Below are 15,117 nucleotides of genomic sequence, written 5' to 3' on the forward strand. Positions count from 1 at the left end.
TTTAGATAAAATGTTTCTTTTTAATTCTTCTTGCCAAAATGGGAAATTTCACATTTTCTCACATTCTTCTCTATTTGCCAGGTCTTTGCTCACTTACTTGTGTATATATATATGTAATATATATATATTTGTATCCTCCTTGTGTCCCCTTCACAACTTACCTTCTGACCAAATATTGTGTCATCAGTAAATTGAGCAACCATAACTTGGATGAAGGGACCAAAGGTATTTATGTAAATTATAAAAAGTTAAACCCCCAGCACTGAAGCCTGTGGTACACCACTCATTCCATCTTGTCAACCAGAAAATGACTTATTTACGTCTATCCTCTGTTTCCTAAGAGCAAGCTATTATTGCATTCATTCCAACAAGATATCCCCTCATCATGAGCTTTTATTCTCCACAATGAAGTTCAAGTGGAACCTTACCAAAAGCCTTATCAAATTCAAGTACAGAACATCCACTGGTTCCCCTTTATCCACAGCAAACGTTACCTTTTCATATATCTCCAATAAATTGGTTAAATACGACTTCCCCTTCACAAAAACGGACCTAATTACCTTATTTTTTTCTCTAAGTTCCCAACTGTAACATCTTTACAAATAGCTTCTAACATTTTCCCTCTTTCACATGTTTAGCTAACTGGCCTGTCGTTTCATGCTTTCTGTCTCTCTCTCTCCCTCTTTTTAATAAAGAAGTTAGATTCACTATTTTTCAATCTAATGGAACATTCCTCAAATCTAGGGAAGTTTGGACAATTAAAACCAATGTGTCAACCACATCACTAGCCATTTTTAAAACCATAGGATGAAGTCCATCAACACTAGACTGATGAGCCTGCAGCTCCAACTATTTTCTCAGCACGACTTCATTGCTAACTGTAATTTTCTTGAGTTTCTTTCTTATTTCCTGATGCACAATTATTTTTAGGATGTTATTTGTATCCTCTGAAATGAAGGTGAGTATTAATGCAAAATACCTCTTCAGTTCATCTGCCATCTCCTTATTTTCCATTATTAATTCCCCAGACTCAGTTTCCACAGAACCAATATTCACTTCATTAACTCTTCGTTTGTCCATATCTATAGAAACTCTTGCCATTTTTATATTTCTAGTTAGCATTCTTTTGTGCTCTAATTTTTCCCTCTTCACTAACACTTCAGTCATTCTGGCTTTTTTATATTCTGGCAAAGTGCCACCCTTCCTTGCACACTTATATGCTTTACTTTAAGTTTGACACTACCTTTAAATTTTTCAGTTAACCAAGGATGGTGGGTTCACTCATTGGAAGTTTTCTTTCTTGGTTGAATGCATCTATTGTGTTTTCTGAAATCTCGTCATAAATGTCTGCCACTGACCTCTCTGAACCAAATCAGCAAGCTCACTTCCATGTTCCCATAATTGCCACTATTTGAGTTTAAAATACTAGTATTAGAACCTCAAATGTAAAATTAAATTATATTCTGATTGATATTACCTTGGCCACCTTCATTGTGAAATCGTTAATTAATCCTATCTTGTTGCACAATACCAGGTCACTATGGCTGGCCCCAGAATAAGAAACTATCCCAAAAATAGTCCAGGAACTCACCGAGGCTACACGTGTCCGTGTGATTTCTTCTGTCTATACGGAGTTTAAAATCCCTCATGATTATTGCTATATCTTTCTGATGAACTCCCATTATTTCTCCCTGTATACTCCATCCTGTCATGTGGGTATTGTTAGGGGGCCTCCCACAAGTGGCCTTTATCATTTCTCATCTCTCAGTAAAGTTTATTTATTAGTCACAAGGCTTACATTAACACTGCAATGAAGTTACTGTGAAATTTCCCTAGTTGCCACAGTCTGGTGCCTGTTCAGGTCAATGCAGCTCACCAGCACACCTTTTAGAATGTGAGCACCTGGTGGAAACCCACCCAGACACAGGGAGAATGTGCAAGCTCCACATAGACAATGACCTAATCCAGGAATCAAACGCGGGTCCCTGGCGCTGTGAGGCAGCAGTGCTAACAACAGTGCCACCCTCATCTCTATCCAAACCGCTTCTACATCCTGGATTCCTGAACTTAGGTTGTTCTTCTCTAGTATGCTAATTATTAATTAACAGAGCCACCCTCTTCATCTTTGCCTAGCTTCCGGTCCTACCTAAATATCACATACTCTTTAATATTCAAGGACTATTGTATGTCATCCTGCAGCCATGTCTCTGTAATGACTGTCAGATTGTACTTATTTATTGCCATCAGCTCATCTGTCCTATTTTGAATGCTATGTGCATTAAATACAGAGCCTTTAGTTTTCCCTTGTCATTTTTAAAATCGTGATGTGGGAATGCTGGCGTTGGACTGGTGTAAACACAGTAAAAAGTCTGACAACACCAGGTTTTAGTCCAACCGATTTATTTGATAATACTCACAAGCTTTCGAGGGGACAGTAATCTCTAAACTGTCTGTGCTTTATACGCTCTGTCTGAGGCCAGAACTCTCCATTCACCTGACGAAGAGGCAGTCCCCTCGAAAGCTTGTGAGTATTATCAAATAAATCGGTTGGACTAAAACCTGGTGTTGTCAGACTTTTCACTATTTTTAAAATCTCCAGCCTTATTTTCTATCCCTTTCTGTCAGTCTGCTTATCATTTCCTGCATTAGTACTTGTCTCTCTTGCCTTTACTCTTTGATTTACTATATCTTCCCAAATTTGGGAAGATCCCGAAAGTCTCTTGTCCCCTGCTATTCAGTTTAAAATCCCGTCACTTTCTCTAATTACGTGATTTGCTATAACAGTGGCCCCAGCACAGTTGAAGTGTAGACCACCTCAACAGTGCATGCCCCACTTTTCCTATTAGTGCCAGTGCCACACAAGCCAGAACCCACCTCTACCACACCAATCTTTGAGCCGCTCACGGATTTCTCTAATCTTACTTGCCAATTTGCACATGGCTCAAGTAATAATCAAGAAATTATTACCTTTGGGATTCTTCTTCTAAAGTTGATGCCAAGCTCCTTATACTGACGAAGCAGAATGTCTTTCCTTGTCCTGCCTTGTCCCTATGATTGGTACTGAAAAGGAACATGACAATTGGATCCTCCCCCTCTCCGTCCCACTGCAAGCTCCTCTCCAACCTCAACTCAATGTCCTGACTCCTGACACCCCCGCCAGCAGGACTTCACTCTTTGCTGCAGGAAACTATTAATCCTTAGCACTATTAGCACGGCACTCCCCTGCACTTGAATGGCTTCCTCTACCATGGTGCCATGGCCAGTCAGTCATCAACCCTTTAACCTCCATTCTCATCCAAACAAGCTAAAAGAACGTGACGTATTGATCAATTGCAAAGATTGAGGCTCCTGCCCATGTGCCATCTGGGTGCTCTGACCTGCCTCATTCGCAGTCACACCCTTTCTCTGGCTGCTGACCAATCAAGAGGTACAACTGCCTCCTGATACAAGGCCAGGTAACTTGCCCCAAGCCTCTGCACTACAACATCTGCAGATTGGTCTCTAGCTCAATGACTCTGAGCCAAAGCTCCTTGAGCCACAGACCTGCATCATACTCGCATTCAGGCCTCCCACATGCTGCAGCCATGATACATCACCTGTCCTACCATCCTCATTGTGTTTTCATTAATTATTTTATTCAATTATTTTCCCTTTTTACTTTATTCACTGTCCCACTCTTTGTACATTTTAAATTTCAGGAATAGAATAAACCATATCCACCTACCAGATACTCACCAACCAACTAGATTCTTCCCAAGTTCTACAGTAAGAAGCAGTCCCTACTGGGTGAAGATGTCAGAACAGCAAAGGAGCACCTCTTTCTCTCTTCACTGAGTCACCCAGCACTCTTGTTCAAGTCACACTGAGAGACCTAATTTATATGCTCTGAAATTGAAGAGTTAGCTAAGCTCCAGGTACATAAAAAATATTTTAAGCCAGATTCCTTATTAAATAACTTCAACTGCTATCCAGTGATGAACTTGGAAATGGGTGAATGAAGTTTATAATTTAAACAGTAAACTTCAGTTAGATGCTAAATACAAAGCAAATTAGTTTAGCAAAGATGTTTAGATTCCCTCATTCACCCAATTCCCAGCACTTAATCGGACTCAAGTGCTTGGCCGCACTGAGAGGCCTGTTCATGCAGTTTGGTATTAAGTTTGTCTGGTAATGTTTATGGGAAACTCTGAAACATTTTACTATATTAAATATGCTCCATATTATATAAACACTTACGATATGGCATGCCTTTACACACAATAAAAGGTGCTGTTTCAGTGAGAAGTGTTAGATATACTTTAGTGCCTCTGGGCTCAAGATCAGTGGGAGCAGGGGGCAATGGGAAGGAAAATTAGCTGAGGGATTCCACTTCCGCTAAGTGAATGGATATTGAATGGAAATAGAATTACATCTAAACGTGCTGCCTAACACAGATTGGTCATCTACCAAACAACATTTTTGTCATGCTCACATGCAAAGTATGGTCACTTGAATGAGGTACTCATGGTACATCAGTGTCCATGGAGCTTTACCGCACACAAATTAACTTCAGAAATAGAAAGGGAGGACATGGTATAACACAAAAAAAATCAGGCATTACTTCTTAAGACAGCTGTTTCCTCTAGTCAAAGAGCACATTCTTCTATTCCTTTCTCCATCTTGTGTTTGTCTCATTGCCCCTGAAACCATCAACATTGTTAACATCAACCACTTCCTGTGGTTGCAAGTTCCCCATTCTAACCACTGTCTGCATATTTTCTTCTCCTGCATTCCATGTTGGATTTATTTATGACCGTCTTATATTTGAGGCCGTGAGCTTTGGTGATGCCAGCTATGGACAATCAGCTTCTTTCAGTCCAATCTGCCAAAGCTTTTCATAGTTTTCTTGATATACATCCAGTCAAACTTGATTCTTCTCTTCGAAAGAGAAAAGGGCCTGAGTCTATTCAATCTTCCCTGACAGGTTTAACTTGTTATATCTATGATTCCTGTTTTTTTCATCTCTCATCTATTTGGAGCTGGTTGACAGTAATTTGAGTGGCAACGTTATGACAACTATCAGTTTCCCTTGTCCCACTTGAAGGAAAATCCTGATCAGCTAGAATTTCCATCCTTGCTCCTGAGCAAAAACGTTCATGTGTCAACTTAGTCCGAATCAGCTGTAAGATACCCAACCCCTCCCTGACTCCTCAGTGAAATAATCTGTTAATAGTCAACACCTAGACTCAGACGAAGAATAGCCACGTTCTACAGGATGCTGATGGAACTGACGCCAGCAGGAATCCACACCTTCAGAAAAGGAGAGAAGATAATTGAAGGGAAACAAATCATACACGTAATATATCAGTCAGACATTTAATATTTTGTTTAGTGCATCGTGCACTGCTTGCACTCAATGTAAAACAACTAAAATAATCTTTTTGCCCAATGCCAAATCCTTTTAAGGAAAATCCCTTCAAATCAGCATCACTGATCATGCTCAATACTGCAGTTTAATGGATTAAAATATAGAGAAGAAACTGATCATCATTCAATAGGATTACCACAGCAGCACCAGGAGGCTTATGCACCTGTGTTGATTGGGTAATTTTAATTGAGATGTTAAACACAGGGAGAGAAAGTAATCAGAGTGAAAAAAGGGAGCAGTGACAAATTAAACAAGAAATGCATCTCTTCAGTCTACTTCTGCACATTGTTCCTCATCAAGAAGCATCATCTTGCATCAGAATCAGCTCTACTTTGTATAGGAAATTACGCACAGGCCACATTCAGTCCTCTGACCCTGCTCCATCATTCAATAAGATCATGACTGATCTGGCTGTGGTGTCAACTCCTCCCCATAATCCTTGACTCCCTTATCTATCAGAAGTCTGCCTATCTGTGCCTTGAATAATATCATCTGCTGACATTCTTCTTCAACAGAAAGAAAATGGTAGCCAAGCTCAATTCTAAATTCTGCTACGAGAGGACACAGATTTAAGGTGCAGGGAGGGAAGTTCAGAAGTGATGTTAGGGGTAAGTTTTTCACTCAGAGGGTGGTGAGTGAATGGAATCGGCTGCCGTCAGTGGTGGTGGAAGCGAACTCGCTGGGGTCTTTTAAAAGACTTCTGGATGAGTATATGGGGTTTAATGAGATTGAGGGTTATAGATAGGTCTGTAGGTTGGTAGGTGTTGATGTGATCGGCGCAACTCGTGGGCCGAAGGGCCTGTTTGTGCTGTAGTGTTCTATGTTCTAAACTGAACACAAACATGTTCAACTTTGTGCCTTTTCATGCGAAAGCACTGCCACTAATGGCAGTCAGTGGAAGATCGCCAGCATAAAAGGGTTGACACTAGTGCCCACATTGTGCAAAACCCAAGAAAGCTTTGGGTTTCTGGCAGAAAGATTGTGGGTGTAAAAGCTAGCTGGTTCCCACCAGTTTTTACATTCTATCTGCTATCTTAGGTCTAAGTGCAGACAGGCAGCTTGGATGACCCTGGGCATTTCAACATCCTGGTACATACAGACTTGATCCCTCGATCCGACAGATTGTTAATCGCAGTTAAGTGTGAAACCAGAAATGGAGGAGGGCAGGTCAACAGAAGACCCAACCCAATTACAGACTGACATTGAAGGGATTTTATTTTGCAACATGAAGACTGCTTGAACTGAAAACCTCAAATGAAATTTACAGATCTATTTTGCAATGTCACTTGGTTTTAAGGCATCTAAGGCTTACGTGAAGTTTGTCATACTTACACTTTTCAAATCACAAAATAAAATCCATCACAGCATTCGCACATAAATCAGTCTAAGACCCGAGTGATGGGCTACCAATGAAGTAGAACCAGTTTCAATTCATTTTCCCCAACTGATTTTGAAGATTTGTGTCTAAATATAACACATTATCTCATTCATCAGCCTTTCCAGCCCAGAAAATTAGAAATTCAGTGCAGCAGGATGAAGACAAAATAGAAAAGTTCACTGAGTCAACACACTTCTGTGCTGTGCAAAATATTTTGTGTGTGTCCAGCAGCACTTTACTGCAGTATTCTTCAGCTGGCTATACTCTATCATGACACATCTTAGGTTTGGAAGGGTCTTTCATACTTCAAGTGGACAGAGTACAAAAATTTCAGAGTACAATCATCTCTCTACTGAAATCCTAGAAACAGAACTGGAAAATTCCTGCTAATTTTTGTAATGTCAGCGATAGACCTCTCCTTCATAACAAGAATGCTTAAAATGCAATTCAGTGGAACACAACGCAGAGGCTTAACTGCAAAAGGGAAAAACCTGATCAGGCTCAAACATAACCTATTCCTTAGTACGTGACAGCCCAAGAAAATACTTGGTATAAGCAGTCCATCTCATTTATTTGAAACAGTTAATAAAAATATGGTTGGATAGTTTCAATATGTATCTCCAAAATGAGGAAAATTAAATGTTGGGTTTCCTTGCTTTGCTCTCACTGATTGGGAGTGATCCGAGAGCCTTGGGCTGGCATTATTTACTGTACTAGTGGTGCTGTGAAAATTTGATTCTGGTTGCGAGCTTGCCTGGTGTAAAGGAAACACACTAGCCCATAATAGCCATATTTACGTCAACCGATTTTAGCAGAAAAGAAGAAGTACTTTGAAAACCCTTCAACACTTGTATTTGGAAATATACAAATCAGTTAGGAGGTCACAAATATATATGGAATTGGTAGGGGAGTGAAGCTAACCCTTATTCACTGCCGTATTGTCATGTAGCTGGAATTCCATTTGGTTCAATCTCGCCTTTAGGAATGTGAGTTCTTTTTTCCTATCCATCACAGACAGCCTTGGAGCAGACTGCAAGCAGCAGTCAGCAAAAGAAAGAGAACAGTTTTCAGTCAAAGTCTGGGATGTCGTCATAGGAGTAGCCTCTGTATCCTCTTGAGGCATAATACGCAATCCGGAGATGGTAAAAGCCAGGAAGAAAAACCAGGATCCCAATGATCAGCACCGGCCAGGTTGTATCACTGTACTGGAAGAGAAAAGAGAAATGGAATAACCGGTTTTCTTTTGTAAGAGTAAGATACTTGGTCCAGCAAAACAGAGGATATGCCTAGATAACTTTGTCCACTTAGGTCGTTGGCGGCCTTTTAATTGACTGGATGCGATATGAAATCCAAACTATGCTGATGGAAGTGAAAGTCTCCCTCTGCTGGATTTAAAGAGCCTATATGAACTAAATTTAGACTCTCATAATCCAGCTCCCAATGGGCATACACTTGAAGGACAGAGCTGTAGTAAATACAGCAATTTTATCCCAGACATGATTTGGAAAGGGAACTTGTTACAAAGATGCAATAGTAAGGGTGCATGAAGTTAAAACAGAATAGAGTTATCTTTAAAGGAACCGTAACATCCAAGTATAGTATTCGGTCTCTCTCAATGGGAGCAGAAAACCGAAACTGTGGAGCAGTGTGTGACTTACCGAACTGCTGATGTATCCAGTCAACAGGAGAGCGCCAATGGTAATCAACAATGAGCCAATCAGAAACAAGATGGTTGCAAGCGCAATTGCCTTATATGGAATTTTCGTAGGAAGTTTCTTAAACTGCAGGTAAAGGAAAATTATTTGATAACCTTGTATGCTTTAAATGTAAATTGTTTGGATGGGCAATAAATGTTGGCCAACCAACAACACCCATGTCCCATAATTGAATAAAAATAAACCACAAATTTTCCAAAGCATAATTAATATTTACGACTGCTCTTCAGAAGTACTTGACTGGTTGTAGCTTGGATCCATCATAAGTTTGTGAAAGGTACTAGATAAATGCATGGCTTTCTTTCACCTGCCTCAATTTCTGCCTTTATAATCTCCTTTCCCTCTCCAAATACATGGTGTCCCCCCCTCTTCTTATGAGCATATTAACTGTTCCTGGGGTTCAAGTTCTAGATTTCATTTAAATTTTCATTCTTCGTCCCCAAGCCCAGTTGAGTGTGGGCAGGTTATTTAACAGTCAAGCCCCTCACAAGCACTATAAACCCTCCCAAGATCTGATGTTCACTGAGAATAAAATGTACTGTGCAACAAGGTAACACCAAAACTGATGCTTACTTGCATTGCAAAGGCTAATGGTGGCTCTGGTCAGGTCAATTACCTCAATGTAAAGCAGGAGTCAGAATGACAACTAAAGCCTTGACCAATGACCACAGAATGTGAAAAGATTGTTTAACTAGTTACCAGATGAAATGAACCAGGAACTTATGATTATTTCTATATGCTGCATACACTTAGCGTAATTGTCAGGAACAAACCTGCAAATCGATGTAACCCTCGTCACTGTCCGCAAGTTTTGAGTATTTCACTTTGCTGCTGGAACCCCCAGCAGCAGCGTTGTTACGGGAAGGCATCATAACATAGCTCATCAACAACTGGAACAAGATAATAAAACAATTAATTTACCAAGACTGTACACAGACACTGAGCAATACATAGCAAATACATTGCTCATGTGCTGCAAGTCAATCTAATCATCCCCTCTCTGCAATCAGGGGAAAGACAAAGCTACATTGTACAGACATTTGGATACCAACACAAAAACAATTTTCAATAAATATCCAAGCAAAATGGGCACAAAAAAACAGAAATCCACTTTTGACCAAGAGATAAGACTAGCTCAAGAAAGCTACCTCACACTAGTTGCAAATTCTTGCAGAGTGCATAATAAATGCAACCTTATACATTATAAAGCAATACTTATTTAGACTGAATGGAGTAGCATTGAGTTACATTGCCATTCTACGTCCAGCTCACCAGCATCCAAATTCCTGGTGAAGGCTGAAAATCAGAAAAAAAGCCAATAAAACCAAAGCAAATATAGTTAAGCTTTTTGAGGCAGCCAGGGTAAGAAATCTTTCAATGTTCAGTGTAGAGAGTTTCAGCGCTTTCTCTGAAGGGGAGTCACATGCAAGATATTATTAAATTAGTAAGGATATCATTAAACTAGAAAGAGTGCAGAAAAGATTTACATGCTTGCTATTGGGGCTTGATGGTTTGAGTTATAAAGGGAGGCTGGATAGACTAGGACTTTTTTTCTCTGGAGCATAGAAAGCTGAGAGATGATCTTATAGAGGTCTATAAAATAATGAGGAGCACAGATCAGCTAGATACGCAATATCTTTTCCCAAAGGTAGGGGAGTCTAAAACTAGAGGGCATAGGTTTAAGGTGAGAGGGGAAGAAATACAAAACGGTCCAGAGAGGCAGTTTTTTTACAAAGGGTGTTGAGTGTCTGGAACAAGCTGCCAGAGGCAGTAGTAAAGGCGGGAACAATTTTATCTTTTAAAAAATATTTAGACAGTTACATGGGTACGATGGGTGCAGAGGAATATGGACCAAATGCGGGTAATTGGGATTAGTTGGGCAGCATGGAGAAGCTGGGCCTGTTTCCCTGCTGTAAACCTGTGACTCTCACACAGGCCGAGCGGGGGGTGGGGGCGGCTTCCCAACGGCCCCAGCCCGGCCACACGGACCTTCTGCCAAAACGCAGCCTGGAGTTTAAATTGTGCCGATGTGGGGAAGCTGCAACCAGCTACATCCTCATTGACACATCTGCGCAACAGATCGGATACTCCGACCCACAAAGATCTTCACTCCGTCAAACCCGCCGCTCCGCTTTACCCGCGCACCGCCTCCATCAGCTTCCGGCCCCGCTACAACAGCCACACTGAACAGTTCCGCCCGGATAAACGTTCCCCCCCACTCCCCCCGCTTTCACCATCAGAAGAGCAGAAATCCATCCAGACAGTCCCTGAGTACAGCTTCTGCAAACTGCTGCTAGTGAGATTTCTGTCCCCCCATTTAAAGAATTGTCTTCACTTATCCTCGGAGTAGAAATTTTGTTTTGATAATTATCTTTTAAAAACACACAAGGAGATCCTTTGCGCATGCCTGTGTGAGGGATTCTTTCCATATTTGAGCTGAAACATTATGTTGTCAAAGCAGATTTCAAATATCTGTCTTGTCCTCAGGCACTGTCTTTCCAGAACTGTTATTTTGAGTACTTAATTCTCAGCTATCCCAAGAATTAATGTCTCACATAAGGCCATTCAGCCTATGGAGTCTGCACCCACTCTCTGACAGAGCATCCCATCCAGAACCTATTCCATAACCTCAAGTATTTGTCCTGCTAATCACCTTATCTACATAGCTTTGGACACAAAGGGACAATTTAGGATGGCCAATCCATCTAACTTGCATGTTTTTGGATGCATCACCTCACACTGTTCTGGGTTGAATTTCACTTGCCACTTTTCTATCCACTCGAACAGCCCATTGGTATCTTCCTGTAATCCACAACAATCCTCCTCGCTGTCGACCATGCAGCCAATGTTATGCCATCTGCAAATGTATTAATCATTCCCCCGACATTTATATCTAAATTATTAATATATGCCATGAAAAGCAGGAGACCCAGTGCTGAGACTAACGGAACACATTACAAACAGTCTCCCAGTGCCAAAAACATTCATCACTAATTATTCTTTGGTTCTTCCACTGAGTCAATTTTGTATCCAGCTTGCTGCATTTCCCAGGATCCCATGGATTTTATTTCTTTAACCAGTCTGCCACATGGAATATTGGTCAAAAGCCTTGCTAAAATTGATGTAAACTGAATCAATTGCACCAACCTCATCAATCCTCTTGTTACTTCCTCAAAAAATTCAATCAAATTAGTCTGACACAATCCTATCTTAACAAATCCATGCAGACTGTCCTTGATTAATGCATGCCTTTCTGACTGACAGTTTATCCTGTCTCTCAGAATTGATTCCAATAATTCGTCCACTACCAAGATCAGACAGACTGGCTTGTAATTATTTGGGCTATTTCTCACTCCCTTATTAAGCAAAGGTGCAACATCAGCAGTTCTCCAAACCTCCGGCACCTCATTTGTATCCAGTGAGGATTGGAAAATAATGGTCAGGCCCTCCACAATTTCCTTCCTAACTTATTTTAACACCCATGATGTGGTCATGGATGGTCCATCAAGGACGATCACCTTAGCACCTCACTGTACTGCAAGCCCACAGACAACCTCACGATGCTCCACTTCTCCAGCTTCCACCCTAAACACGTTAAAGAAGCCATCCCCTACGGACAAGCCCTCCGTATACACAGGATCTGCTCAGATGAGGAGGATCGTGTCAGACACCTCCAGACGCTGACAGATGCCCTCATAAGAACAGGATATGGTGCTCGACTCTTCAATCGACAGTTCTGATGCGCCACCGCGAAAAACCGCACCGACCTCCTCAGAAGACAAACACGGGTCATGGTGGACAGAGTATCCTTCATCGTCCAGTACTTCCCCGGAGCGGTGAAGCTACGACATCTTCTCCGGAGTCTTCAACATATCACTGATGAAGACGAACCCCACACCCCCACTTGCCTTCAGACAACTGCACAATCTCAAACAGACCATTGTCCACAGCAAACTACCCAGTCTTCAGGAGAACAGTGACCACAATACCACACAACCCTGCCACAGCAACCTCTGCAAGACATGCCGGATCATTGACATGGATGACATCTTCACACGTGAGAATACCATTCACCAGGTACACGGCACATACTCTTGCAACTCGGCCAACATTGTCTACCTAATATGTTGCAGGAAAGAATGTCCCGAAGCATGGTACATTGGGGAGACTATGCAGACACTACGACAACGGATGAATGAACATAGCTCGACAATCACCAGGCAAGACTGTTCCCTTCCTGTTGGCGAACACTTCAGTTGTCATGGGCATTCAGCTGCTAATCTTTGGGTAAGCGTTCTCCAAGGCGGCCTTCACGACATACGACAGTGCAAAGTCGCTGAGCAGAGACTGATAGCCAAGTTCCACACACATGAGGACGGTCTCAACAGGGATCTTGGGTTCATGTCGCACTATCTGTAACCCCCATGTCTTGCCTGGGTTTGCAAAACCTCACTTACTGTACTGTCTGAAGACAATACACATCTCTTTAACCTGGGCTTAATGCTCTTTCCACTCACATTGTCGGCATCTTTAAGACTTGAATAGCAGGTTAGGTGTAAAGACTCGCATTTTAATCAGTAATCTGTAAACTGTCTGTGCTGTTATATGCTCTGTCTGAGGCCAGTACTCTCCATTCGCCTGACAAAGGGAGAAACCCCAGAAGCTAGTCAGTTTACTATCAAATAAATTGGTTGGACTTAAACCTGGTGTTGTCAGACTTCTTACCTTGTCTTAACACCACACAGGACTCAAGTTGTGGTACATTTCACCCGGACCTCATGATTTATCCACTTTCGAGAATGTTAATGCCCTTCATACTTCTTCTCTCCCTATGTTTATCACATCCAATACTTCACATTCCTCCTAATATACAATGTCTGCATTGTCCCCCTCTTTTGTGAAGACAAATGCAAAGTATTCATTAAGCACCATCCCCACATCCTCCACCTATTTGGTCTTTTATAGGTCTTATCTTAGTTATCCTCTTACACTTCATGTATGAATAAAATATCTTTGGGCTCTCCTTGATTTTATTTGCCAATATTATTTCTCAGCCCAATTTCCTTTTTTGATTTCACACCTCTTCAATCTCTACTCCTTTTGGCCTCTGAAGTATTCAGTTCTCGGTGTCTGACTGTGACGATCCAGCTGATGTTCAAACTAGATGTCATATTCCAGAGTGAAACCTGGTGTGAGAGATCCTAACTTTTTTCAGATAAGAACATAAGAACATAAGAAATAGGAGCAGGAGTAGGCCATCTAGCCCTTCGAGCCTGCCCTGCCATTCAATAAGATCAGGGCTGATCTGTCGTGGCTCAGTTCCACATTCCCGCCCTCTCCCCATAACCCTTAATCCCCTTGCTTATCAAAAACCCATCAACCCGCGTCTTAAAAATATTTAGCGAGGCAGCCTCCACCACTTCAACGGGCAGAGAATTCCAGAGATTCACCACCCTTTGAGTGAAGAAGTTCCTCCTCAACTCCGTTCTAAACCGCACCCCCACCTTTATCTTGAGGCTGTGCCCCCTAGTCCTACTGTCCTTTCTGAGCGGGAAGAGTCTCTCCACCTCTATCCTATCCATCCCATTCATCATCTTATACGTCTCAATGAGATCTCCCCTCATTCTTCTAAACTCTAACGAGTACAAGCCTAGTTTATTCAGCCTCTCCTCATAGCTCAACCCCCTCAACTCCGGTATCAGCCTAGTAAACCTCCTCTGCACTCCCTCCAAGGCCAAAATATCCTTGCGTAAGTGCGGCAACCAAAACTGCACACAGTACTCCAGCTGCAGCCTCACCAATGCCCTATACAGCTGCAGCAAGACCTCCCTACTTTTATATTCAATCCCCCTCGCTATGAAGGCCAGCATTCCATTAGCCTTCCTGACCACCTGCTGCACCTGCAGGCTGGGTTTTTGCGACTCATGCACAAGGACCCCGAGGTCCCTCTGTACCGTCGCCTGCTGCAGTTTTTCGCCACGTAAGCAATAGTCCTTCCTACCATTATTCCTACCAAAGTGGACCACCTCGCACTTGCCAACATTAAATTCCATTGCCATGGAGGGAAGTTCCTGAACAAATTCACAGGAGTCTACTTGTGAACTCATCACACAAAGAATGAAGTATTAATTAAACAAGAAAAATTAGCCATATTACACCAGACATAAATGTGTTGGAAAGATCTGAATACAAACACAAGAAGATGACTCAGATTCACACTATTTCTTTACTTCAGCAATACCTTACAGACACATGAGCTTCTGAAGAGTTACACAAGCTTGACAGAAAGGCTTCTCATTTGGCACAGTTTGAAACAGTTTTCTTCTGGAGGATTCTTCAGCATTCACTTGATGCTTCTCACCCAAGTTAAGAGCATAAGAACATAAGAAATAGGAGCAGGAGTAGGCCATGTGGCCCTTCGAGCCTGCTCCACCATTCAATAAGATCATGGCTGATCTGAAGTGGATCAGTTCCACATTCTTGCTCTCTCCCCATAACCCTTAATTCCCTTGTCTATCAGAAATCTATCTACCCGTGACTTAAATATATTCAACGAGGCAGCCTCCACCACATTAATGGGCAGAGAATTCCAGAGATTCACCACCCTTTGAGTGAAG

General features: G+C 41.8%; 1 protein-coding gene across 6 annotated transcripts; it reads right to left on the bottom strand.

The window, feature by feature from the left end:
* Positions 1–4,511: 4,511 nt before the first annotated feature.
* Positions 4,512–10,661, bottom strand: tmem230a (transmembrane protein 230a). 6 transcript variants are annotated; one of them, XM_080217003.1, is made up of 4 exons: positions 10,638–10,661; positions 9,274–9,390; positions 8,444–8,566; positions 4,512–7,990 (listed from the first exon to the last, which is right to left on the bottom strand). In XM_080217003.1, the coding sequence occupies exons 2-4, from the start codon at positions 9,382–9,384 to the stop codon at positions 7,853–7,855; spliced, it is 372 nt and encodes a 123-aa protein (XP_080073129.1). In that variant the 5' UTR covers positions 9,385–9,390; positions 10,638–10,661; the 3' UTR covers positions 4,512–7,852. The 6 variants fall into 6 exon arrangements, with proteins under 6 accessions (XP_080073129.1, XP_080073126.1, XP_080073127.1 ...); XM_080217000.1 differs by lacking the exon at positions 10,638–10,661 and adding an exon at positions 10,490–10,627; XM_080217001.1 differs by lacking the exon at positions 10,638–10,661 and adding an exon at positions 10,322–10,470.
* Positions 10,662–15,117: the final 4,456 nt, after the last annotated feature.

The sequence above is a fragment of the Carcharhinus amblyrhynchos genome, chromosome 34, assembly GCF_965287045.1.
Source record: "Carcharhinus amblyrhynchos chromosome 34, sCarAmb.v2.hapA, whole genome shotgun sequence".
NCBI lineage: Eukaryota > Metazoa > Chordata > Chondrichthyes > Carcharhiniformes > Carcharhinidae > Carcharhinus > Carcharhinus amblyrhynchos.